This window comes from Pangasianodon hypophthalmus, chromosome 17 (genome assembly GCF_027358585.1).
Source record: "Pangasianodon hypophthalmus isolate fPanHyp1 chromosome 17, fPanHyp1.pri, whole genome shotgun sequence".
Classification (NCBI taxonomy): domain Eukaryota; kingdom Metazoa; phylum Chordata; class Actinopteri; order Siluriformes; family Pangasiidae; genus Pangasianodon; species Pangasianodon hypophthalmus.
Window position 1 is genome coordinate 25,145,875 of NC_069726.1, and position 24,222 is coordinate 25,170,096.

A 24,222-nucleotide genomic window follows, 5' to 3' on the forward strand; every position below is an offset into this window, starting at 1 on the left:
ACACACACACACAATCAACACTCATTAACACACACACACACAATCAACACTCTCATTAACACACACAATCAACACTCTCATTAACACACACACACACAATCAACACTCTCATTAACACACACACACACAATCAACACACTGTCATTAACACACACACACACAATCAACACCACACACAATTAACACTGTCATTAACACACACACACACAATCAACACTCTCATTAACACACACACACACACAATCAACACTCTCGTTAACACACACACACACACAATCAACACTCTCGTTAACACACACACACACACAATCAACACACTGTCATTAACACACACAGACAATCAACACTCTCATTAACACACACACACAATCAACACCACACATAATTAACACTGTCATTAACACACACAAATAAACCTGCTGCGCATGTGCACGTATGTATGTGTGTGTATGTGTGCGCGTGCCTGTGTATATATATGTGTGTGTGTATATGTGTGTGTGTTTGTGTGTGTGCATATGTGTCTGTGTGCGTATATGTGTGTGTGTGCGTATGTGTGTGTGTGTGCTTGTGTGTGTGCGTATATGTGTGTGTGTGCGTATGTGCGTGTGTGTGTATATGTGTGTGTGTGTGTGTGTGCGCGTGTGTGTGCGTATGTGTGTGTGTGCGCGTGTGTGTGCGTATATGTGTGTGTGTGCGTATGTGTGTGTGTGCGTATGTGTGTGTGTGTGCGTATGTGTGTGCGTATATGTGTGTGTGTGCGTATGTGTGTGTGTGCGTATGTGTGTATGTGTGTGTGTGTGTGTGCGTATGTGTGTGTGTGCGCGTATGTGTGTGTGTGCGCGTATATGTGTGTGTGTGTGCGTATGTGTGTGTTAAAGAATTTTAATCAGCACAATATTATATTTTATTTATTTATTAGCACAAAAGAGCTTTACAGTTTCAGGCGCATTAACACTGAATGTTCAGTTTGTGTTCAGTCATAAGACACAGCTGGAGGAAGCACACACACACACACACACACATATATACACACACACACACATATACACACACACACACGCACACATTAGTGATGATCAGTGTGGTGATGTGACTGTAAAGCTACAGTAAATTACCATCATTCCATGTGTTATTGTGTGTTATTGTGTGTTATTGTGTTAGTTAGTGTGGGTTAGAGGGGTCTGCAGTGATGTTAGTGTGTGTATTAGTGTCAGTGGGTTAGTGTGTGTGTGTGTGTCAGTGTGTGTGTGTTATTGTGTTAGTGTGTGTGTGTATTAGTGTCAGTGGGTTAGTGTGTGTGTCAGTGTGTGTGTGTGTGTCAGTGTGTGTGTGTGTGTGTGTGTGTGTGTGTTAGGCGGGTCCGCAGTGATGATCAGTTATTCCACAGTAAAAGTCAGCTTTCGGCTTCACTTTAATAAACACAGAATAAAATAAACCCGCTAGCAGATTAGCATGTTATGCTGACATTAGCTACACAGCTAACCGGCTAACCGGCTAACGGTTTCCGCCGCCAGCAGCAGCTCGCGCTCAGTGCTAACATAAACACACAGCAGAAGAGAGACTGTAGCAGGGGATTGTTCATGACTACTGTGGGGAAATAACACATCCACTCATCTGCGGTTCAACATACAGAACGGACACGAGTGACAGATACATAAAGTAAACAAATAACGTAAATAAATAAGCTAGCGTTAGCACAGAGCGCTAGCCGCACAAAGCCATTGTCATTCAGCGGGCTATGCTAACAGTGCTAACAATGCTAACAGGGTGTGGATCGGTGACATCATCATACTTACATTATCGATGACCACCGGCTGGTTGGCTATAATATCATACGACTCCATATCGGCTCTGCAGCGCGCGCGCGCGTGTGTGTGTTTCTGAGTTTTATTTTATTTTATAAAAACTGTTTTCATGTAAAATCAGCGCGCGCCTCAGCACACACCCGCCGAGCAGTGCTGCGTGTCAACCGAACTGCGCGCGAGACACCCTACCCTCAGCCCAGCCCGCTGTGTGACTGACAGCTGCATCAGCCAATCAGATCGCTGTACGGGAAACGCTGCCTGACAGTAGGCGGGGTGTGTGACGCGTCAGTCTGAGGCAGCGAAATTTCACACACTGCATATAAAATATTTACACTTTGAAACAATTTACACAAAATATTAGTGGAAAGACACTCATAGGAGAAACAGATGCACTTATTTCACTTTCCCTGTGGAGATTTTTAATTCTGTGTGTTATTTCTCATAGCCCACATCTCTGACAGCTTACAGTGACACTGTTTATTTATTTTATACAGTTCTGTGCAAAGTTATTCACATGCAAAGAAATGCTGTAGAGCAAAGATGCCTTCAAAAATAATGAAATTAAATGTTTCTACATTAAATAAATCCTATAAAGAGCAGTAAACAGTAATAAATGAAACAAATAAACAGTATCTGAGGTGCAGTGTGTGCAGTTTTATAAGGAAATGAGCTGGAAGTGTTACTGAGCATCTTGCAGAAGCAGCCACAGTTCTTCTGGAGACTTTGACTGTCGACTCGCTTCTTATTTCTGCAGCGAAACCCAGCAGCCTTCATTATGTTTTTATCTGAAAAGTGTCTCTTATGGAATCTGCTGCTTTCTTTACTGACATACAAACATTTTTCTGTAACGTTTCATTTTGTGCTGGAAAACTAATGTTTGGAATCTAAAATGTTTTTGTACTGAATCAATAATGTAGAAGTCAGAAAATAAACATCTGTAACAAAGTTTGTACTAAAAAAAAAAGGGGGTGCCAAGACTTTTGCACAGTACTGTATATGTGTATAATGTTTTCTGCTCAGATGTGTACAGCAGAATACATTACATTTAATCTAAGAACTTTTATAATTATATGGCTTTTGACTTGTAAAGTGAAGATTAACATTAAAAATAACTTATGACCACTGAGACAAGCTGTGTATATAAAAGTGTTTACAGCGTTCACACACACATACACACACACACCACCTCATCCTAAAGTCTATCTTTGATTAAAGAGCTGCATCCTAAAACACACTAGCGAGTGAATGAGTAACACACTGCACTACGTACTGATTATTTTAACACTCAGCGATGGTACACTGACGGTACAAGCCCATCTCCCTCCCCACATCCTCACCACGTTCTACAGAGGGACTATCGAGAGCTTCCTGAGCTGCTGCATCACTGCCTGGTTTGGGAATTGCACCGTCTCGGATCGCGAGACCCTGCAGCGGATAGTGAGGACAGCTGAGAAGATCATCAGGATCTCTCTTCCCTCCATCACGGACATTTACACCTCACGCTGCATCCGCAAAGCCACCAGCATTGTGGACGATCCCACACACCCCTCACACACCCCTCTCACGCACCCCTCTCACACACCCCTCACACACCCCACACACCCCTCACACACACACCCCTCTCACACCCCACACACCCCTCTCACACACCCCTCACACACCTCACACACCCCACACACCCCTCACACACACACCCCTCTCACACCCCACACACCCCTCTCACACACCCCTCTCACACACCCCTCACACACCTCACACACCCCTCACACACACCCCACACACACACCTCACACACCCCTCACACACACCCCTCTCACACACACCCCTCACACACCCCACACACCCCTCACACACACATCCCTCACACACATCCCTCTCACACACACCCCTCACACACCCCACACACCCCTCTCACACACATCCCTCTCACACACCCCTCACACACCCCACACACCCCTCACACAAACCCCTCTCACACACCGCTCACACACCCCTCTCACACACATCCCTCTCACACACCCCTCACACACCCCACACACACACCCCTCACACACCCCTCACACACACCCCTCTCACACACCCCACACACCCCTCTCACACACCCCTCTCACACACCCCACACACCCCTCACACACCCCACACACTCCTCTCACACACTCTTCACCCTCCTGCCGTCTGGTAAACGGTGCTGAAGCATTCGGGCCTCACCACCAGACTGTGCAATAGTTTCCTCCCCCGAACCATCAGACTCCTCAATACTCAGAAACTGGACTGACACCACACACACACACACACACAGACACACACACACTCACGCACACAACTGAACACCATCTCACTCCCTTTGCATTTTTTTCACATTTCTGTATGCACTACCTGCATTTTTGCTGCTACAGTATTTATAAAATACAATTTCCTGTCATTAAAACCTCTCCTCTCTACCTGGCTGCTTCCCCAATAACTGCAGTGGAAGCTCAGTGGTTAAGATGTTGGACTACTGATTGGAAGGTCATGAGTTCAATCCCCAGCACCACCAAACTGCCACTGCTGGGCCCATAACCAAGGTCCTTAACCCTCAACTGCTCAGTTGTATAAAAGTGAGATAAATTTAAGTTGCTCTGGATAAGGGCATCAACCAAACGCTGTAAATGTAACTGCTATGTCTATATATAACTTATAAACTTTTCTGCTGAATACAGTGTCATAATATGTTTTGTTTACATTCACAGCTATTTATTAGATTGTTATTCTTTCACACTAGAACGGTGTGCTGTCTCTTACTGCGCCTATTGTCCTGGTTTAGTAGTTATTGTCCTGTCTCATGCTGTTTGTAGTCTCATGTAGCTCTGTGTTGTTTATGGAGCAGCCTGGTCCCGGAGGAATGCTGTTTCGTTTCACTGTGTACTGTTCCACCTGTATATGGCTGAAATGACAATAAAGCCACTAGACTTGACTTGTAAGAGATAAGACAAAGAAAAAAAAAAAAATCACATGTGAGTACTCGATCACACAACCTCAATCAAACACACTGACTTGTGGACGCATGTCACTTATCACACAGTGTTACGATGTGAGCAACTGATTCCTCCGTTTCCTGTACAGCGTTTTTCTCAGCTCTGGTTTTAATTCAACTGCTGATGTCACTGTCAATGACCTCATTGTGCTCCACACACACACACACACACACACACACACACACACACACACACACACACACACACACACACACACAGAGACAGGTTTAACATGTTTATTAGGAGTAACTGGTGTGACACACACACACTTTGTACAGTCAGGTGTGTGTATAAATGTTATGTTAATTAACACGAAGAAAAAACATTCAGCTCTGTTTGCAGAGTCTCAGTGAGGAAGTTCATGAGGAACGAGTTTATAGTGTGAGCCGCAGGACGGACAGCGCTGAGGTTCTCCTTCATGCAGCCAGAACCACACGATGGCTGTGTTATCCTCTTCACCTACAACACACACACACACACACACACACACACACAGTTAATGTACGCACTCACACAAACGCCACATGACGGTAAAGATAAAGTGATGTGCTGAACGCAGACGTACAGACGCAGCCGACGAGGCGCTTGTTGTTGATGGAGGGGACGATGTGCGGGTCGTCTTTGGAGCCAGCGTACTGCTTCGGCTTCAACACACTGTATGGGTCCTGAAACAACACACACACACAATTAACACACACTCTGAGCAGGTCAGTGTTAATCAGTGTGTTAAAACTGAGTTAGCTTTAGCTGTTCATACCGCGCCAGCCTTCAAGGACTTCAGAACTCTTTTCTCCAGCCCAGTGGCCTGCTGTTCATCAGTGGGAATGCCTGAAGGTCACACACACACACACACACACACACACACACACACACACACCTGTTAAATTCATGACACTCTAAGTGCACAGAAACAGGCTTCATAAAGACATCTACATGAAACTCCGGAAATGTAAAACCTCTTTAGGTTCTTTTTTTCCTTGTTTAAGGACACACGAGTTCCCTGAATTGTGCATGTGTCCAGTGTCGAGTTTCCCAAAAGCACTGAATTCTCGCTCCCCAGTTCCAATCAGGACACATTTATTTACATTTATGGCATTTGGCAGATGCTCTTATCTAGAGCAACTTACAATTATCTCATTTATACAACTGAGCATTGAGGGTTAAGGGCCTTGCTCAAGGGCCCAGCAGTGGCAGCTTGGCAGTGCTGGGATTCAAACTCTCAACCTTCCAATCAGAAGTCCAACATCTTAACCACTGAGCTACCACTTCACCAGTTAACACATTCCTAACTGTGTGATGCTTTTGGGAAACTTAGCCCTGATGATTTACTGCAGCAGCGTCTCAGTGGTTAAGGCTCAGGTTATTGATCAGGTGGTTGTAGGTTCGAACCCCAGCACTGCTGCTCAGAGCGCGACCTTTCTCCATGAAATTGCGCTTTCTTTCTGCAGAAACACAACGCTGGGCTGTTTAATGCACATAATTTCCAAACTTACCTTTATAACTAAAACACACGTTAAATAACTTTCCTTAAGCATTAAAAAAAAACACCAGTTGTCAGATTTACAAATAATATTAATAATAATAAAAATTTGAGCATCTTAAACAAACTGTATGAACTGCTTTAATTACAGCAAAGGCACACTAACATTTATAATCTCTGATCATTAAAAATAACCACAAATCTTGAAAATGACAACTCATTAAAATTAAATTAAATAAAAGACCAGCACCAAAAATAAAACAGGTTATAAGAGTAAAGAGTTAAATGCTGATGTAAACTGAGAGATGAATAAAAAGAAATCTAAGTGACTTATTTCCCGGAAGCAGTCAGAAGGCGTCATGAAGATATTTCTATAAAATAATAACCTTCTGATAACACTGATAAAATTCACGCACTTTTAACAATTTAAATAAATAAATGTAAGCAGTAAAATCTGAATAAAAGCAGTTTGGATTGTGGGAATAGTGAATGAGAGCGTTACTCTGACTGAGCTGGTCTCAGGACGCCATTGCTTGTCCTTGGCCTGTTTTCAAGCGAGTCATTATACTGAAGATAAATAATAACTGAAACTCTACATTACTGAAATAAAGTGGTTAGTAATCCGCTCACCTCCAGCCGCCATTCCCCTGCTGAGGACCGGAGCGGGAGAACGGCGGCACAGCGCCGAGGCCCGGACTGCAGCTCTCAGTAACCTTGCGGCCATTTCTGCTTCTGCTTCTGCTCCGAATGCACCGGACGCACACTGATGACGCAAAACGACGACGGCGGACTGGCGCATACAAGTGACGTCTTACTCATACATGGAGGTGGTCACGTCACACCCATGCTTTTACTCTTAAACATGGATTTACATGCCAAAAGAATTCTTTACTGCAATATCAGCTGTTCTTTCCGGAATTAAATTATTAATGAAACGTTATTTATTATATGGACAAATCAGTCCAACTCCTGCTTCATTATACTGAGTTTATAAGTGAGAAATGTTCTAATAGGTAAATTAGTAAAGTTTTAAACAATCATTTTTTTCCCCTTTTCAGTCTGTAAGAAATAAAATAGATCTCTCTTCTGATTGGCAAACTCTTAAATATATTAGAGCCTCTTATCTAAAGTTTCCGTTTCATCCTAAAGTTAAAGAGATTGACTTTAAACTACCGGCTGATGTCCATCCCAAAGCTCCTGCTTTAATATCACAGTGTGCAGGTCTGTAAATCCTGTGGAAATAACCCTCAGCACACTGTTTCCCCATGCAAACTCTCTCCTGCTTTCTGACGTGCAGTGCAAGTTTAATTAACTGATAAAAGGTAGTTGTTGTGAACTTGTCTTTTGTAGATATTAAATATGGGAACTATAAAGAAGAAGGCCATATAAGTTTTTTGCTAAATAACATTATCTTATTGGCGAAGCATTTTCTCCACATATATATATATTTAAATCTTCCCCCGTTTATAGTATTTAAGAATTATATGGTACAATATCCAAAAGCCCTACCAAAAATTAAAAATAAAAAAGCTTTGTTTTTGTTGACATTATTTGATAAACATAATTTATTATAAAAATAGTGTTAATACCCCTGTGATTAATTTGTTCTCACTGTTGTGGCTGCATTAGTGTTTATAGAGTTTCTGTGTATCTTGTCAAGCTTTGTCAGGTGTCTTTTTTCTTTTCTTTTTTGTTAAATCCCCTGGTAAATATTACGTTGTGTCTAAGCCCCTGTTATAAGGTTGATTGAGTTGATTGTAACTTCAATTCGGTGTCAAAAGTGGATTAGTTTCTGTTAGAAAATTTCTGCAGTTTAATAAACTCCTGAGCAAAATATGAAGCTTTTAATGGTCTTACAACAAATCAGAGGTCAGGAAATGATCAAGAATGATCACGATGATCTGCATCAGGTGCAGCAGAAACCCAAATAATCACTAATCTTTAAAGAAAAAAAACATCCCAGAAGATATTTTGGGAAAATTTGTAACAGACGTGTGAGTTTGAATTTTACATCAAACATTTTAATCATTATTATGATTTTGTGTACAAGAAGACTATAGAAGTGAATTTCCCTGTTTCAAGCTTTTCCCCAAACAGGAAACCAGCGAGTGGAGGCACAGGAACTCTCAGGAGTGCATCTGTTTCATTCTGCTCATTTCCTGACCAGTGATTTGATATAAGATCATTAAAATCTTCATATTTGCCGTTTTGAGCTTGGTCCATTTTTTTGCCCAGGAGTATACATTAGTATTTTTTGTTGGATCCTGTTTTCTGTTTGTTTTTTTATTTATGTTTTGAACCACGTTGCTATTTTATATTTGTACAATCAACATCTAAATCTACATGTCCCATAACAACCCGTTCTCCAGACTAACTATGGCGGGGTGTCTGATCTTATCCACAAAGGACCGGTGTAGGTGCAGGTTTTCATTCCAGCCAAGCAGAAGCCACACCTGAGTCTACTGAAAGCCAAGATCAGCTGATTAAACAGGTGGAATCAGGTGTGGCTCCTGCTTAGCTGGAATGAAAACCTGCACACACACCGGCCCTCTGTGGAAAAGATCAGACACCCCTGACCCTATGGCTATCTATCTAATTAATAATTATTAATTAATTAATAATAATTATGCATGACTATAGTTCATAACTAACTAACTAACTGAGTTTCAGTTTTACACACCTGTAGCATGACTTTGGCGTTATTCTCCTTTGTCTTTAGAATGGAGCAATAATGGTTTATTGGTTTATAAAAAAATAGTTGACAGATTATTCAGTTATAAAACAATTGTTTGTTACAGATCTCTCCTGAACTTTTATTAGAATCTGAAGCTGTTTAGAGTTCATTCATAAAAACACAGGCTGATATGGAAAAATGTGCAAAACATTTCATCTCTTCGGTATTAAAACAACATTTTGACTGAAAATGAAGCTCTTTACCCCAAACGTAGCCGAATTCATGTTTGACTTGCAGCTGCAGTGGCTGATCTAGATTATAAATACAGTGTCTCCAGTTAAGCACCATGTAACATTTGCTTCATTGCTTTAATGTGTGTGTTTTCTAAAATAATGAATCCAAACACAGTACTTTATCAGTTTATTGTAAATGTTTGTGTTCTCAGAAACAGTTTTTAAAGGAACCCAGTTGAACAGTAATCTTACGAACATATTAATTACATGTATGTAGCAGTTTGCCTGCTGTGTAACTCAGCACAAGCTTCTCAGTCTGCAGCGTAACTGCAGCAAAACCACCAAACCGTCAGGAACATTTCAGCAACAGATTAAACATTAAACTGCAATTTAAATGAGCTCCACATAATTAGCGGGAAACATCCCATAATGCCCATCAGGCCCGTAACCGTGCCACCAGCCTTCATCCGCCATCTCTACAACGGTGATGATGTCACCAGGGTCAAAGGTGATCTCAGTGTCATCAGCTGAGGAAAGAAAGACACTGTGTTTAGCTTTAAAATGCTTTGTGTGACTGCGTTCCAGTCCCGTTTTATACACGTCCCCTTAAAGAGCAAGATGAATGTTAGAGGAATGTTAGATTAATGTTAGACGAATGTTGGATGAATGTTAGATGAGCGTAAGGTGAATGTTAGGCAATGTTAGGTTAACGTTAGAAGAACATTACATGAGTGTTAGATGAACGTTAGGTGAACGTTAGAAGGTTAGGTGAACATTAGGAGTAGGTTAGGAAAAGGTTTGGTGAACGTTAGATGAACGTTAGGAGGAGGTTTGGTGAACATTAGGTGTACGTTAGGAGAAGGTTAGGTGAACATTAGGTGAACGTTAGGAGGAGGTTTGGTGAACGTTAGATGAACGTTAGATGAACGTTAGGAGGAGGTTTGGTGAACGTTAGATGAACGTTAGATGAACGTTAGGAGGAGGTTTGGTGAACATTAGGTGAATGTTAGGAGAAGGTTTGATGAACATTAGGGGAACGTTAGGAGAAGGTTAGGTGGACGTCAGTGGTAACAGAATGGTGAAATAATGTATAATACATTAATAGTTATAAAATTGTGAGTTTAAAGGTTTTCACCCTCCATTCTGAATGTGACAATTCTGTGTGTAAATGACAGCAGCACTCACCCGCCTGATAATCAAACAGCGCTTTAGCGTAGAGACTCTGCTGCAGACCAGCCGACTGTTTAACTGCAGACGTTCTGCCATCTTCCACCTTACAAACACACACACACACACACACACACACACACACACACACACACAGTTAGTAACACAGCCAGCTGTTAGTCTGAGCATCTCCGAGCTCCAGCTCCACGTCTCTTCTCCTGTCTAGTTCATGCTGAGTTTCTCGGCGTTTAATCTGAATTCAATATTAAAACTCTGTATGATGTCACACCTTTGATGTCATGGGATTGACAAGACTTTGGCTTCTGGAGGTGTGTAAAGATGATGAAATGGTGAATTAGATCCTAATCCTGTGTGTGTGTGTGTGTGTGCGCGTGTGTGGTCCTGAATCTGGGTTTGACAAATCAGCAGTCTTTTTTTCTCAGCACTCAGTTTCTTGATTAAAAACCTGGCAGTTTGGACTTTGTCTTTGTGTTTTAATAATAATAATAATAATAATAATAATAATAATAATAATAATAATAATAATAATAATAAATAATAATAATAAATAATAATGTTACTTGCCTCATTATAGACTCTGTGTTGTGATGGAACTGTGTCGTAGCTGTTTTCTTCCAGCTGTTTCTCTTCATTATAAGCTAAACATTTCACACACACAGGAGTGATATTTCAGCCGAGTGACATAAACATTATTTTCTACATCACTATCATTCATTAGACTACAAAGAATAAATCATTCAGTTACTCAGCGTTCAGAGCTTCTCACTGCCTCCAACACAAATCTATAAAAAAACACATCACTTCTCCCCTGAACAGCGCCACTCGGTTCACATGGTACCGGAGTGAGAAGGGAACCGCATTCAGCGCGGCTCCTTACGTGTTCGTATGGCACAGCTCGCTTGGCAGTGAAAATAGACACAACATAGAATTATGGGTAATGGGTAATGATGAATGTGTAAAAATTTAGGCTACGTTCTACAAAAAAAAAACAACGAAAACATTCGGCTTAAATTCCACGTGCCATAAAATACATACACTCACTATCCACTTTATTAGGAACACTTGTAGACCTGCTCATTTATGCAGGTATCTAATCAGCCAATCATGTGGCAGCAGCACAGAATCCTGCAGATGCAGGTCAAGAGCTTCAGTTAATGTTCACATCAAACATCAGAATGAAGAAAAAGTGTGATCTCTGTGACTTTAACCGTGGCATGGTTGTTGGTGCCAGATGGGCTGGTTTGAGTTTTTCAGAAACTTCTGACCTTCTGCTGGGATTTTCACACACAACACTGAGCGAGCGACAGTTCTGTGGATGGAAGCGCCATCAGAGGAAAAAGGCCAGACTGGTTCAAACTGCCAGCAAGAATATAGTAACTCAAATAACCACTTTTACAACTGTGGTGAGCAGAAAAGCATCTTAGCATGCGCAAAACATCGAACCTTGAGGTGAATGAGCTACAGCAGCAGAAGACCACATCGGGTTTCACTCCTGTAAGCCAGGAACAGGAATCTGAGGCTCTCATGGGCTCAGACTCACACACACTGTACACACTGTTGCATGCTGTAACTATGACACTATTAAATAATAAAATCGTCCCCTTTAAAATACAAGAACATTTTTTTTCCACATTGAAAACATCGGAGGAGAAGCATCTTACATCTGTTCTTACTGATGTTCCTGCACTGTTCTTACTGATGTTCTCACACTGTTCTTACTGATGTTCTCACACTGTTCTTACTGATGTTCTCACACTGTTTTTACTGATGTTCCCACACTGTTCTTACTGATGTTCCCTCACTGTTCTTACTGATGTTCCCGCACTGTTCTTACTGATGTTCCCTCACTGTTCTTACTGATGTTCCCGCACTGTTCTTACTGATGTTCCCGCACTGTTCTTACTGATGTTCTCGCACTGTTCTTACTGATGTTCTCACACTGTTCTTACTGATGTTCCTTCACTGTTCTTACTGATGTTCTCACACTGTTCTTACTGATGTTCCCACACTGTTCTTACTGATGTTCTCACACTGTTCTTACTGATGTTCCCTCACTGTTCTTACTGATGTTCCCGCACTGTTCTTACTGATGTTCTCACACTGTTCTTACTGATGTTCTCACACTGTTCTTACTGATGTTCTCACACTGTTCTTACTGATGTTCCTGCACTGTTCTTACTGATGTTCCCTCACTGTTCTTACTGATGTTCTCACACTGTTCTTACTGATGTTCTCACACTGTTTTTACTGATGTTCCCACACTGTTCTTACTGATGTTCCCGCACTGTTCTTACTGATGTTCTCACACTGTTCTTACTGATGTTCCTGCACTGTTCTTACTGATGTTCCCGCACTGTTCTTACTGATGTTCTCACACTGTTCTTACTGATGTTCCTGCACTGTTCTTACTGATGTTCCTGCACTGTTCTTACTGATGTTCTCACACTGTTCTTACTGATGTTCCCTCACTGTTCTTACTGATGTTCCCTCACTGTTCTTACCGATATCATTAGTGCTGCTCTTGCCCGGTTGTGTTTCAGAGACTCTGTTAGTGAGGAAGTTTGTTTCTTTTTGACTGAAAATGTCTCTGGGGTTGACGGCACGCTGAGAAATGATGGGCGCTGCATCCTGCACAAACACAGACACCCTGATTCAGTATTTATCTTTATTACATGTATTAATCACTCACACACACACACACACACACACACACACACACACACACACACACAAATTTAATATGTGTTTAATTCTACTCTGCATCACACACTGAACGCTGCATGTGTTTACTCACATTGGCTTCCTGAACAGATCTGGAGCTTCTTATTCCTTTCCACTGAGCAGCCTGAAGTTCTTGCTCCACCTGAATCCATTTCAGATGTTCAGATGTTAAGCACTCACTCATTAACATCACACTCTGAGCACTTTATTGATTTTCTTACCGATTTCTGTTGATTTATATTTTTAGCTTCCTGCTTCTTCTCCTGCAGCCTGCGAGTCAGAAGAGAAATTTTTGTTTGCTTTGTTTGATTTTAGATTTACAAAATAAAAAACAATAAATCATTTACATTCAAATTAATAATGAATATAAAAGTCACAGGCTGAGAGTGAAGTGAGAGAATCACAGTAGGGAAGAACACGTGAGAAATTTCAAAACATTTTTATGTAGAAACAAAAACACACAATAATTAATCAAACATCACAGAAAAGAGTAGAAAAGAAAAGCAACTTAATATTAACCAGCTAGTATAACAACAATCAATAAAGTATTTAATTCATTAGCAGCATACAGTACATTGATAATTATGTGGAGCAAAATCATTTACAAATTATACTCTAATATAATCTAATCTAAATCAAAATCAATCTAATCTAATTTAATCTAATCAAATCTAATCAAACTTTAAATATAATTGAAATACAATTTAACCTAATCTAAACGAAGTCCATCTAATTTATTCTAATCTAATCTAAGTTTAACCTAAATTTTATTTAATAAAATCTAATCTAAACCTAATTCAGTCTAATCTGAATCAATCTAATCTAAACTGCATTAGATAAGGGCAATGATGAAATGTAGGTAGTGCACTTTAAAAGTTCGTAAATTCTGACTGATTAAAAAGATCAGGATCATTTTGAAGGGAATGAATAACAGCTGAGATTCTTCTCTCCGTTTTCATTCTGGATTAAATGACCAGTTTACCCGTATACGCAGGTCAAGTTCAGTTATGCAGCACTGTACTTATTAATATTATTTTATGATATTACTAATATCTAATATCACATTCTAGCTAAAAGCGTGAGGATGTTCATGCTACTTAGTTCATTTGTTCATTATTTCATTTGTGTGTCATTTGTTCTTGTTTGCTTAGTGTGATGGAGCACAGACTTTGGTAAATGATGGTGAGATTCTCTCCAAATAGCCGTTACTTTTACAGAGTGCTCAGTGTGAAGGCCGGAGCTTTCTGAGGCATTAGGGTGCAGCCATTATCATTCAGAATGCAACACAATTCTCAATCTCAATTCATCTGAAATGGTGGTTAAAGTCGACCAATAACACAGTTTCAGGCTTTAATTAGCTGCTGGAAGCAAGCGAGAGATCTGATTAATGTGATGATCTGATTAATGTGATGATCTGATTAATATGATGATCTGATTAATGTGATGATCTGATTAATGTGATGATCTGATTAATGTGATGATCTGATTGGTCACCTCTGCTGATCGATCTGTTTGGCTCTCTCTCTCTGCCGTCGCTCTCTCTCGGCCGTCTCTCTCTCCTCCTGTTCTTTTCTCTCTTTCTCCACTCTCTGTCGTTCCTCCTCTGCTTTCTTTCTCTCCTGCTGACGGCGAGTTTCTTCCTCTTTCTAATGAAGAGATGCAGAGAAAGACGAGTAAAACTCAGTCATACCCTCCTGCACTTATTTCATGTGGAACTGGTAGGTCTGTGCCTGTTGCCAGTTAACCGGAGTTACCATGGTAACAGCCCTAGTGGCGGTAAAAACTAATTTACCATAAGTTTAAAAAAAATCATTTATTTGATGCACATCATAGCAGACACTAATATTTCCTCGTGTAAACTGTTAAACGTTTGGATAATGTAAAATCCTACATTAACACCACATTTATTGTACCTAGCGTAGATAGAAACACTTCAGCTGCATTCACTCAGGTGTGTCAATGGTGGAGTGGCTGGAGCTTTATGTCCCAGGGCTCTGGCTTCTTAGCTTCTGGCTCTCCCTTTTAGTTATGCTGTCATAGCTAGTCTTGCTGGAGTCCCTGCTTGCGCTCTGCACGCAAAGTACATTGTCCTTAACCATTAGAGGACAAAAGCTCACCTAACAATCTCTCCCTCTCTCTCCATCTCTCTCTCTCTCACTCCCTGTCGAGCTACACATGCTACTCCTGAGATGCCAGTGATGCCAGTGATCCTGATCCCTTCTGCTCTCCAGACGTGCCTGATCCATCCTGATGCCCTACTTCTGGTTGGAGTTCTCATCGGTTGAGTTGCTCGCTGCTGCTGGAGCTCCATATGGACGGCCTGAAGAACTGTTTGGATTGCTGGGGATGGTGCCACCTGGGGGCTGTGGAGATGGTGCTGCTTGGGGATCATATGGGGAGCTGCACTGTACTGTAATGGCTTGGGACTGCGATTGCTGTAGTGGCTTTGGGGCTGCAGTTGCCACGAGCAGCTTCGTACTCAGGACTCCATCAGTGGACAGTGGATAGATTTTAACCAGCCGGACTTCTTGCAAAAACTGTGATGAATTTACTGGTTGCACAATTGCACTATTTGTCCATATAGTACACAGTTATAGAAGGGAATGATTTATAATCGCACTATCCGTTGCACCCAGATGAGGATGGGTTTCCTTTTGAGCCTGGTTCCTCTCAAGGTTTCTTCCTCATATCATCTCAGGGAGTTTTTCCTCACCACCATCACCTCTGGCTTCCTCATTAGGGATAAATTCACATATTTACAATATATTTTTTGTGAATCCATTTATTTCTGTAAAGTGGCTTTGTGACAATGTCCATTGTTAAACGCGCTATACAAATAAAATTGAATTGAATTGAGCTGTGCTTGTTGAACAGGCTCAGGCTAAACTTAAATTCATCCAGCAACCTGTGAGGCCTTGCCCTGCCGACCTGAACCCCCTCCCCAGCCTCCTTTCATCAGGGTGTTTGGTTAAAATACACGTCTTCACTTCACTTCTCCATCTGCACATGGCAGCTGAAAGAACAGCATTAACTTAGTGAGACGATATGACGTACAGACTGAAGACTCTGTAAATCTGAAATTAAATTGTTTCAGCTATACTGTTGCTGCTGGTCCACTGCTGTGTGAGCAGTCCACCTACACACACCTTCTCTTGTACTGCTAGTGTACAAGTGAGATGCAGGTAATACACACTTCTGAGTCATTAGAGAAGTTCAACAAGGGTGTGTTTAAATCCAGCACTGAAATGCACGATTGTCTCTTACCTCCAACTGAGCCCAGAAATTTTCCCTGTCGGTTCCATTAATTTCTTCTAAAGCACTGGTTTTACAATACTTTGAACCCTACACACACACACACACACACACACACACACGGATTTAATATGTGTTTAATTCTACTCTGCATCACACACTGAACACTGGATGTGTTTACTCACTCTGGCTTCCTGAACAGTTCTGGAGCTTCTTACTCCTTTCCACTGAGCAGCCTGAAGTTCTTGCTCCACCTGAATCCATTTCAGATGTTCAGATGTTAAGCACTCACTCATTAACATCACACTCTGAGCACTTTATTGATTTTCTGAGATTTCCTTACCGGTTCCTGTTGCTGCTGATTGTGATGTTTGGTTTCCTGTCTCTTCTCAAACAGTCTGTGAGAGACAAGAGGAATGAAACCTTCACTACAGAGAAAACAAACACTAACTGCATAAACAACTGCATTTCATTTTCATTTCAAATTAGCTTAGGTATGCTAATTATAATCATAAGTGATGTCTAGTCCATGTTAACCACAACATCAAAGACTTTTCACCCAAAATGGATTTTCACTCTTGTATTTTATGTCACTTTAGTGTAACAGCAGATCTGATGTGATGAAGTGATTCATATGATGATCTGATTAATGTGATGATCTGATTAATGTGATGATCTGATTAATGTGATGATCTGATTAATGTGATGATCTGATTGGTCACCTCTGCTGATCGATCTGTTTGGCTCTCTCTCTCTGCCGTCGCTCTCTCTCGGCCATCTCTCTCTCCTCCTGTTCTTTTCTCTCTTTCTCCACTCTCTGTTGTTCCTCCTCTGCTTTCTTTCTCTCCTGCTGATGGCGAGTTTCTTCTTCTTTCTAATGAAGAGATGCAGAGAAAGACGAGTAAAACTCAGTCATACCCTCCTGCGCTCATTTCATGTGGAACTGCTCGTCTGCATTTCAGTACGCTTTTTAACGCATTATGGTTTGTTCCGTCATCTCAGTAGAGTTCATTAGCATTTGATGAGCTTTATATGTGCAAATTACAAGCATTATATTAGTATTATGTGAGCTTTCAGTAATTGTGCACTGAATTTTTGAATGATTAATGACCACAACATATGCATTTAATGAGTATTAGATGAATATTAGATGAATGTTAAATTGGTGTTTAACATTATATGTGCTTTAGTTTAGTGTTATTTGAGCATTATCTGAGAGTTATATGAGTGTTTGTTGTTTGATAAGTGCTTGATATTTAGATAAGCATTAGATTAGTGTTTGATGATTGATAGGGTGCTATACAGTATATGAGTTATGGGTGAATGATGATTTTTAAGTGGATTGTTTGATAAACGTTATGTCTGTGTGAGATTAGTGTTATTTATGCATTAGGCTGTTCTCTCACCTCCATCTGAGCCCAGAAGTTTTCCCTCTCAGTTCCTTTAATTTCCTCTAATGCGCTGGTTTTGCGATATGCTGAACCCTGCAGTCACACACACACACACACACACACACACAGAAACATGGTTTTATTATTCCTGTCAGATTGATGGGTTTAATAGCTATAGTAAAATCTGAAATCATCCAGAACGCGCTGTGTGTTTGTCCCTGTGCAATCTTTTATAAACACCATGGTATGCATGCTATAAACACACAGTGTATATCTCACCATGTTGTTTATTAAAGATTGACACGCAGTGTCTCACCACAGGATGTGAAGCTGCAGCGTTGCTGAATTGATTTGATTCAGTGTGTAAGCTGTAATTCACTCCTACAGCCTGACAGACTTTATTCATGATGAGTTCAGGCTCAACATCGTCTTCTGAATGCGCTTTAATTGTCACATGAGCTCCCTGCAATCACACAAATACAACAAACATATGTGTCAGTACTACACACAATAACGTAATACAAAAGCTATGGCCATGAAATCTTCCTCTCTGAGGCTCCGCCTATAACCACTCCCCCTCTCATTATACAGGTATGCCTAAACATTGTCCATGTTACTCCAGTTCCCTTTGTGCCTTCTAGTTCAAATACTTCTTATGGTGCCTAGTGTCCTTCCTACATCATCACTTTGACAGGCCTGCCAGCTCTCGCATTGGTAGCAGGGGAATTCTCTTACAGTGGGCTCTTTGGCTTTCACTCGGATTTTACTTTTTATTCTGGGCCACTGACAAAAACACAAAAAGGAACTCCCGTGATGCCCAGTATGGGAATTAAAATGGCAAAACAGTAAATGGTCATTCTGTCCTTCTTTTAATCTGTCCAATCTTGATGTCAATGTGGAAACAGGCAGAAGCATTCAGCCTAAAGCACAGCCAAGCACAGTGTTTCCTCCTGCTGATATTCTAGTCTTTCAGCCCATAGTCCTCACTTAACCAGCCTGACTGCCTGCGGGAAGAAACTGTTCAGAAGTCTGGAGGACTTGGCCCGGATGCTCCGTAGCCTGAGTCCAGACAGGAGGGGTGTGAACAGTCCGTGTGAGGGGTGAGAGATAAACATAGCAAATATTCAGCTGGCTGTTGAGTGCAGGATGTTTAGTCATTCTTCTTTCCTAGTCATTAGCAGTAGTTTTATTTGTGATACATTACAAGTTTTGTCAGGCCAACCAGGCAGGAGTCACATTTGTTTCCATTAGGTTTAATCAGCTCTTCCTGGGCTCCAATCAACTATCAGGTGTACCTCCTATTTGGCTAGAAAGAAAGCCTGCAGCCACACCAACCCTTTGTGGATAAGATTGAAGACCCCTGACATAGAGTGTTTTGGGAGGTGGGATGTTTCGGTGCTGTCGCCCCCCTCACTCTTACGCATTCACTCAGGTTTGTTGACAGTGGAGTGGCTGGCCGCTTTATGTCCCAGGGCGCCCTCAGGTCTGTGATACTTTCTGACTCTCCCTAAGGCTTTTTCTTAGTTATGCTGTCATAGCTAGTTTTGTCCCCGTTTGCACTCTGCACACAATGTACATCTTCTTAAACCATTACAGGTCAAGAGCATACCTAATAATCCGTGTTCTCCCTAAATTTAATTGAATTGAAGTCTTTGTCTGATAAATCAAGATTGCGTGGACGAGTTCAGATGCTGTCATGGCTGCTCTGTTAAGACTGTGTTTTTTTTTTTTTTTTTTTTTTTTTTTTTAATTTCATTTTACTTACTTCTTATGCCTCCACGTCTTTGGCACTCATCACCTGTTATTCCATCTAAGCTGATCTTCAAACTCTCCAGTCTTGGTATCAGTCCCACTCTCTGCAACTGGACTCTGGACTTTTTGACCAACAGACTCCAGTCTGTTAGAGTTGGCAACAACTCCTCCTCCACCATCATCCTAAACACAGATGTACCACAAGGCTGCGTGCTTGCGTGCACAAGGCAAAGGGCCCAGGCGATAAACCTGAAAGGGTTCCGAAAACATTCACTGACCAACTTGCTCCTGTGCTGCACCTGTGCTAACCACTATTTTCAATCTGTCCCTGACACAGTCCATTGTCCCCACATGCGTTAAGAGATCCACTATTATTGGCTTTGACCTCTGGGGTGATGAAGTGCTTTGACCTCATCTGCTCCTCTCTGCCCAGCAACCTACAATCCTCTCCAGTTCACTTACTAATCAGATAGATGACACTGTCTCCCACACACAACCATATCCCATCTGTGCATGGGAAGGAAGAACTATGTGAGACTGCTGTTCATTGATTACAGTTCAGCCTTTAACACCATAATCCCCCTAGGCTGTTTGGTAAGCTCAGGTAGCTGGGACTGTGCTCCTCATTCTGCCCTCACTCTCAACACTGGAGCTCCGGAAGGCTGTGTTTTAAGCCCTATGCTGTACACTCTATACACACGTGATTAGGGAGCCACCCACTGATCCAACACCACAAGTTTGTGGATGACACTGTGGTAGGCCTGATCACCAAGAATGATGAAAAGGTCTATGTGGATGAAGTGAATAGGCTATTCCAGTGGTGCCAGACTAAACATCAGCAAGACTAAAGAACTGGTTATGGGCTTCGGAAGGGAGCAACAGAGGACATACACAGCTCTTATGAACAACAGGACCCTAATGGAGAGAGTGAGCAGCTTCAGGTACCTCAGTGTACATGTCAGCCTGTCATGGGCTCTTCAAACCTCTTCAAGGACCTGTCATGGCCTCTTCAAACATTAAACTTGAGGAAGTTGCACATCTCCTCAGCTATCCAGAAGTCCTTTTATACCGCCATAATAGAGAGCAATCTCACTGGAAACATCAACGCCTGGTACAGTAACTGCAGTGCTGTGGACAACAAAGCCCTGCAGAGGATGGTGAACAGATCATCAGTTCAGCACTTCCCACCCTGCAGGACATCTATACCAGTTGGTGCAATACCAGAGCAGAAATAATCCCAAAAGATCCAACACACCCCAACGATGAACTATTCGGATGGCTTTGGTCTGGAAAGCTCCTCCGCAGCCACATGGTCAGGACTGAGAGGCTAAAGAGGATCTTTTTCCCCTAACCCGTCAGAACACTGAATTCCTGAAGACTATTCCAGCTCCTCTGCACATGACACTAAATGCACACATGCACAGCACCAGCATATAGCTTCTGTACTGTATGCCATATATAGCACATTTGCACATACACAGGCCAGATTGTATATGTGTTTATACATGTACATACATAAATACATGTATTTTGTATGCTCTTTGCATGTGTTTGTTGCTCGTGTAATTATTCTGAATGATCTTATGTTGTTTGCTATTGTCTTGAATCCCCTCTTATCTTATTACCCATTGTTATATTGTCTGTATGTTTATTATTTTGTTATGCACAGTCTTCAGAGCTATGTGATAAATAAACTGTTGAATCTTGAATCTAGATTCGTAGCCAAGACCTGCTGCTACAATCATAAGGACTGTCCTGTGCTCAATCCAGGACACTCATACACAATCTGCTCATACTGATCATCCTATAAACACATTCAGAACTGTTTGTCTTTGCTCTTCTACAGCTGTATTCTGTAATGATCTGGTCTCACCCAGGAGAGGATTGTCTCCCTTTTGAGTCTGGTTCCTCTCAAGGTTTCACCCTCATTTCTTTTCAGGGAGGTTTTCCTCTCCAGTGTCGCCTCTGTCTCGTTCATTATGGATCTAAATGTACATCTGGATTTCTGTAAAGCTGTGATGTGTCAATGTCTATTAATAAAGTAGGAAGGCATTGATACTTACACTGGTATCAGGTATCGGCCAAATACTATGTAGTACTTGCAAAAGATGCCCCAATACCAACATCTGATATCAGGTGATACTGTGTGAAGTAAGGCTAATGTACATTGCCATATTAATGACAGCAATCCCGACATATTTTACAAATATTGATCAAAGCAAAGCAGCAAAACAGACTACAAACTGTGCTCTGTGAAAATACAGCATCTTCCTACAATACAAGCAACCTGATAAAACATCTTAAACATAAAACTCGAGGTATGAGGAGTTCATGAGGAGTATGAGGAGTTCACTACTAGCAGCACTAGCTAGGCGAGAAAATATCTACAGATGACACTATGTGAGTGAAACTAACAGCTCTTGCCCAACGTGTTGTTCTTGATCAGCAGCTATCAGTCATTTACAACGAGGTATTCAGATGCATTGAATACAAAAATGTACTTTACTTACAGCTGTACAGAAACAGTTTTCCAAAGTGAAACAAAACCCACACTTCTCCACTGCAAAACTACTCCATCCAATCTAATGCACTTTATTTAAAATCAACTTGCACACACGCATGCTTTTCAGTGCCACTATTTAAACGGAGAAAAATAAAATAATACATCTCTGATTAATACTAAATGCCAATTCACACCTACACACACCACTTACAGACCTCATTCAATTCCATTTTATTTTATTTTTTTGCCTAATTCTAGTGCTTGAACTAGGCCTCTTCCATTAATTATTAAACGTTAAACAGTTAATATCTCTCTCAAAACAAAAAAGTTAATTTACCACCTCATAATCATTTTAAATGAGTTAAATCCTGAGCTTTTCTTGTCCCTGTAGAATATTTGAATATTTGAGATGGTATTCTGCAAAATATTTGCAAAACAGAATAATTGATTTGTGGCAGAGAAATAAAACACACACATTACATGATCTTCATCTTCTCCATATTAATAAATGTAAAACTCACCCTTAAAAAACTGGCCATGGTGTGGAAGTGATTAGCACACACAACTCTCCTCATACCGGTCACTCCTTCACCAGTCTAAACACACACACACACACACACAGAGTATATTTCCTGCAGTTCTTCTGAATGGCATTTTAATGAAAGTTCTTTAAAGGATCTCTAATTAACACCATTCCTCTGTTTTAACTCACCCAGTTAATGAGAATAAATTTTGTCACTCCGGAATTCGGATCAATCACTCTGCAGAATGCGTACATCACTTTACCCACGTCGAGCTCCTGCACCATCTCATCTAAACCTCCACCTGAACACGGTGAGGAACATGATTAACCCAAACCTCCACCTGAACACGGTGAGGAACATGATTAACCCAAACCTCCACCTGAACACGGTTAGGAACATGATTAACTCAAACCTCCACCTGAACACGATGAGGAACATGATTAACTCAAACCTCCACCTGAACACGATGAGGAACATGATTAACTCAAACCTCCACCTGAACACGGTGAGGAACATGATTAACCCAAACCTCCACCTGAACACGGTGAGGAACATGATTAACCCAAACCTCCACCTGAACACGATGAGGAACATGATTAACCCAAACCTCCACCTGAACACGATGAGGAACATGATTAACCCAAACCTCCACCTGAACACAGTTAGGAACATGATTAACTCAAACCTCCACCTGAACACAGTTAGGAACATGATTAACTCAAACCTCCACCTGAACACGATGAGGAACATGATTAACCCAAACCTCCACCTGAACACGATGAGGAACATGATTAACTCAAACCTCCACCTGAACACGATGAGGAACATGATTAACCCAAACCTCCACCTGAACACGATGAGGAACATGATTAACCCAAACCTCCACCTGAACACAGTTAGGAACATGATTAACTCAAACCTCCACCTGAACACACACACCCACACACCTCCTTTTGCTGCTACTTGGATATCATAGCTGTTTCCTTCATATGTGAATAAAACCCTGAAATACAGATACACAGAGCAAATGACAAATAAGAGAGAAAATTGTATCTTCTCTAAAGTCCAAACTCACTAGTGTGTATTAGTTTGTGACAGTGTGTGTCACTGTGCAGTAGTGTGTGTTAGTGTGTGATAGTTTCTGTTAATGTGTGAGTGTGTGTTAGGTTGTTTTAGTGTGCATTAGTGTCTATTAGTGTGTGTTAAGCTGTGTTACTGTGTGTTAGTGCATGATAGTCTATTTTAGTGAGTGTTATTGTGTGATAGTGTGTGTATAGCTATGTGTGTATAGCTATGTGTAAGCCTGTGTGGATAGCTGTGTGTAAAGTGTAATAAGTTGTGCATCTTACCAGTCAGTGTCAGTTTTTCCGTTCACCACTTCATTATAAGCATCTGAGAGTTCTGCACCGTGTTTACTCAGATTCACCGCCATCATTGATAAAGTCTTAATCTAAAAACACATTATCATAAAACTCTGACATGAACACCATTAACACTGCTGTCTCAACTCTAAAGAACACACACACACACTTACCTCCTTAAGCCAAACCTGTGTTTAGAAAATCATGCTAAACCAGTTTGGGAACATTTAGAGCAGAGGAACACCTCAAAACTCACTCACTCACTCGCTCTCTCTCTCTCTGACACACACACACACACACACACACACAGGTAGTGAAGTAGGG

At 41.2% G+C, this 24,222-nt stretch overlaps 3 protein-coding genes across 6 annotated transcripts in view; all 3 read right to left on the reverse strand.

Annotated features, from left to right (window-relative positions):
• The window catches only part of actr1b (actin related protein 1B), an 11,011-nt gene extending 9,017 nt beyond the window's left edge, over window positions 1-1,994 (reverse strand). The window contains exon 1 of the mRNA XM_053241461.1: window positions 1,797-1,994. Coding sequence (XP_053097436.1) covers window positions 1,797-1,844 — 48 coding nt within the window. The 5' untranslated portion in view covers window positions 1,845-1,994. The remainder of the gene's footprint in view (window positions 1-1,796) is intronic.
• A 3,047-nt stretch (window positions 1,995-5,041) lies between these two features.
• On the reverse strand, window positions 5,042-7,089 carry zgc:86599 (cytochrome c oxidase subunit 5B, mitochondrial). Its single transcript, XM_034312377.2, has 4 exons — window positions 6,930-7,089; window positions 5,577-5,647; window positions 5,385-5,484; window positions 5,042-5,278 (listed from the first exon to the last, which is right to left on the reverse strand). Exons 1-4 carry the CDS (start codon window positions 7,021-7,023, stop codon window positions 5,166-5,168), a joined length of 378 nt encoding a protein of 125 aa, XP_034168268.1. The 5' UTR covers window positions 7,024-7,089; the 3' UTR covers window positions 5,042-5,165.
• A 2,291-nt stretch (window positions 7,090-9,380) lies between these two features.
• LOC113525332 (drebrin-like protein B) overlaps window positions 9,381-24,222 on the reverse strand; it is a 31,747-nt gene continuing 16,905 nt past the window's right edge. The window contains exons 1-18 of one of the 4 annotated variants that reach the window (XM_026911817.3): window positions 24,072-24,187; window positions 23,887-23,987; window positions 23,485-23,540; window positions 22,726-22,838; window positions 22,535-22,609; window positions 18,075-18,221; window positions 17,774-17,851; window positions 17,090-17,241; window positions 16,711-16,765; window positions 16,553-16,621; window positions 16,380-16,457; window positions 14,610-14,761; window positions 13,337-13,385; window positions 13,189-13,257; window positions 12,896-13,022; window positions 10,959-11,032; window positions 10,392-10,479; window positions 9,381-9,733 (exon numbers count right to left, since the gene is read on the reverse strand). In XM_026911817.3, coding sequence (XP_026767618.3) covers window positions 9,597-9,733; window positions 10,392-10,479; window positions 10,959-11,032; window positions 12,896-13,022; window positions 13,189-13,257; window positions 13,337-13,385; window positions 14,610-14,761; window positions 16,380-16,457; window positions 16,553-16,621; window positions 16,711-16,765; window positions 17,090-17,241; window positions 17,774-17,851; window positions 18,075-18,221; window positions 22,535-22,609; window positions 22,726-22,838; window positions 23,485-23,540; window positions 23,887-23,972 — 1,605 coding nt within the window. In that variant the 5' untranslated portion in view covers window positions 23,973-23,987; window positions 24,072-24,187 and the 3' untranslated portion in view covers window positions 9,381-9,596. The other 3 variants (XM_026911816.3, XM_053241570.1, XM_053241571.1) reach the window with 3 other exon arrangements.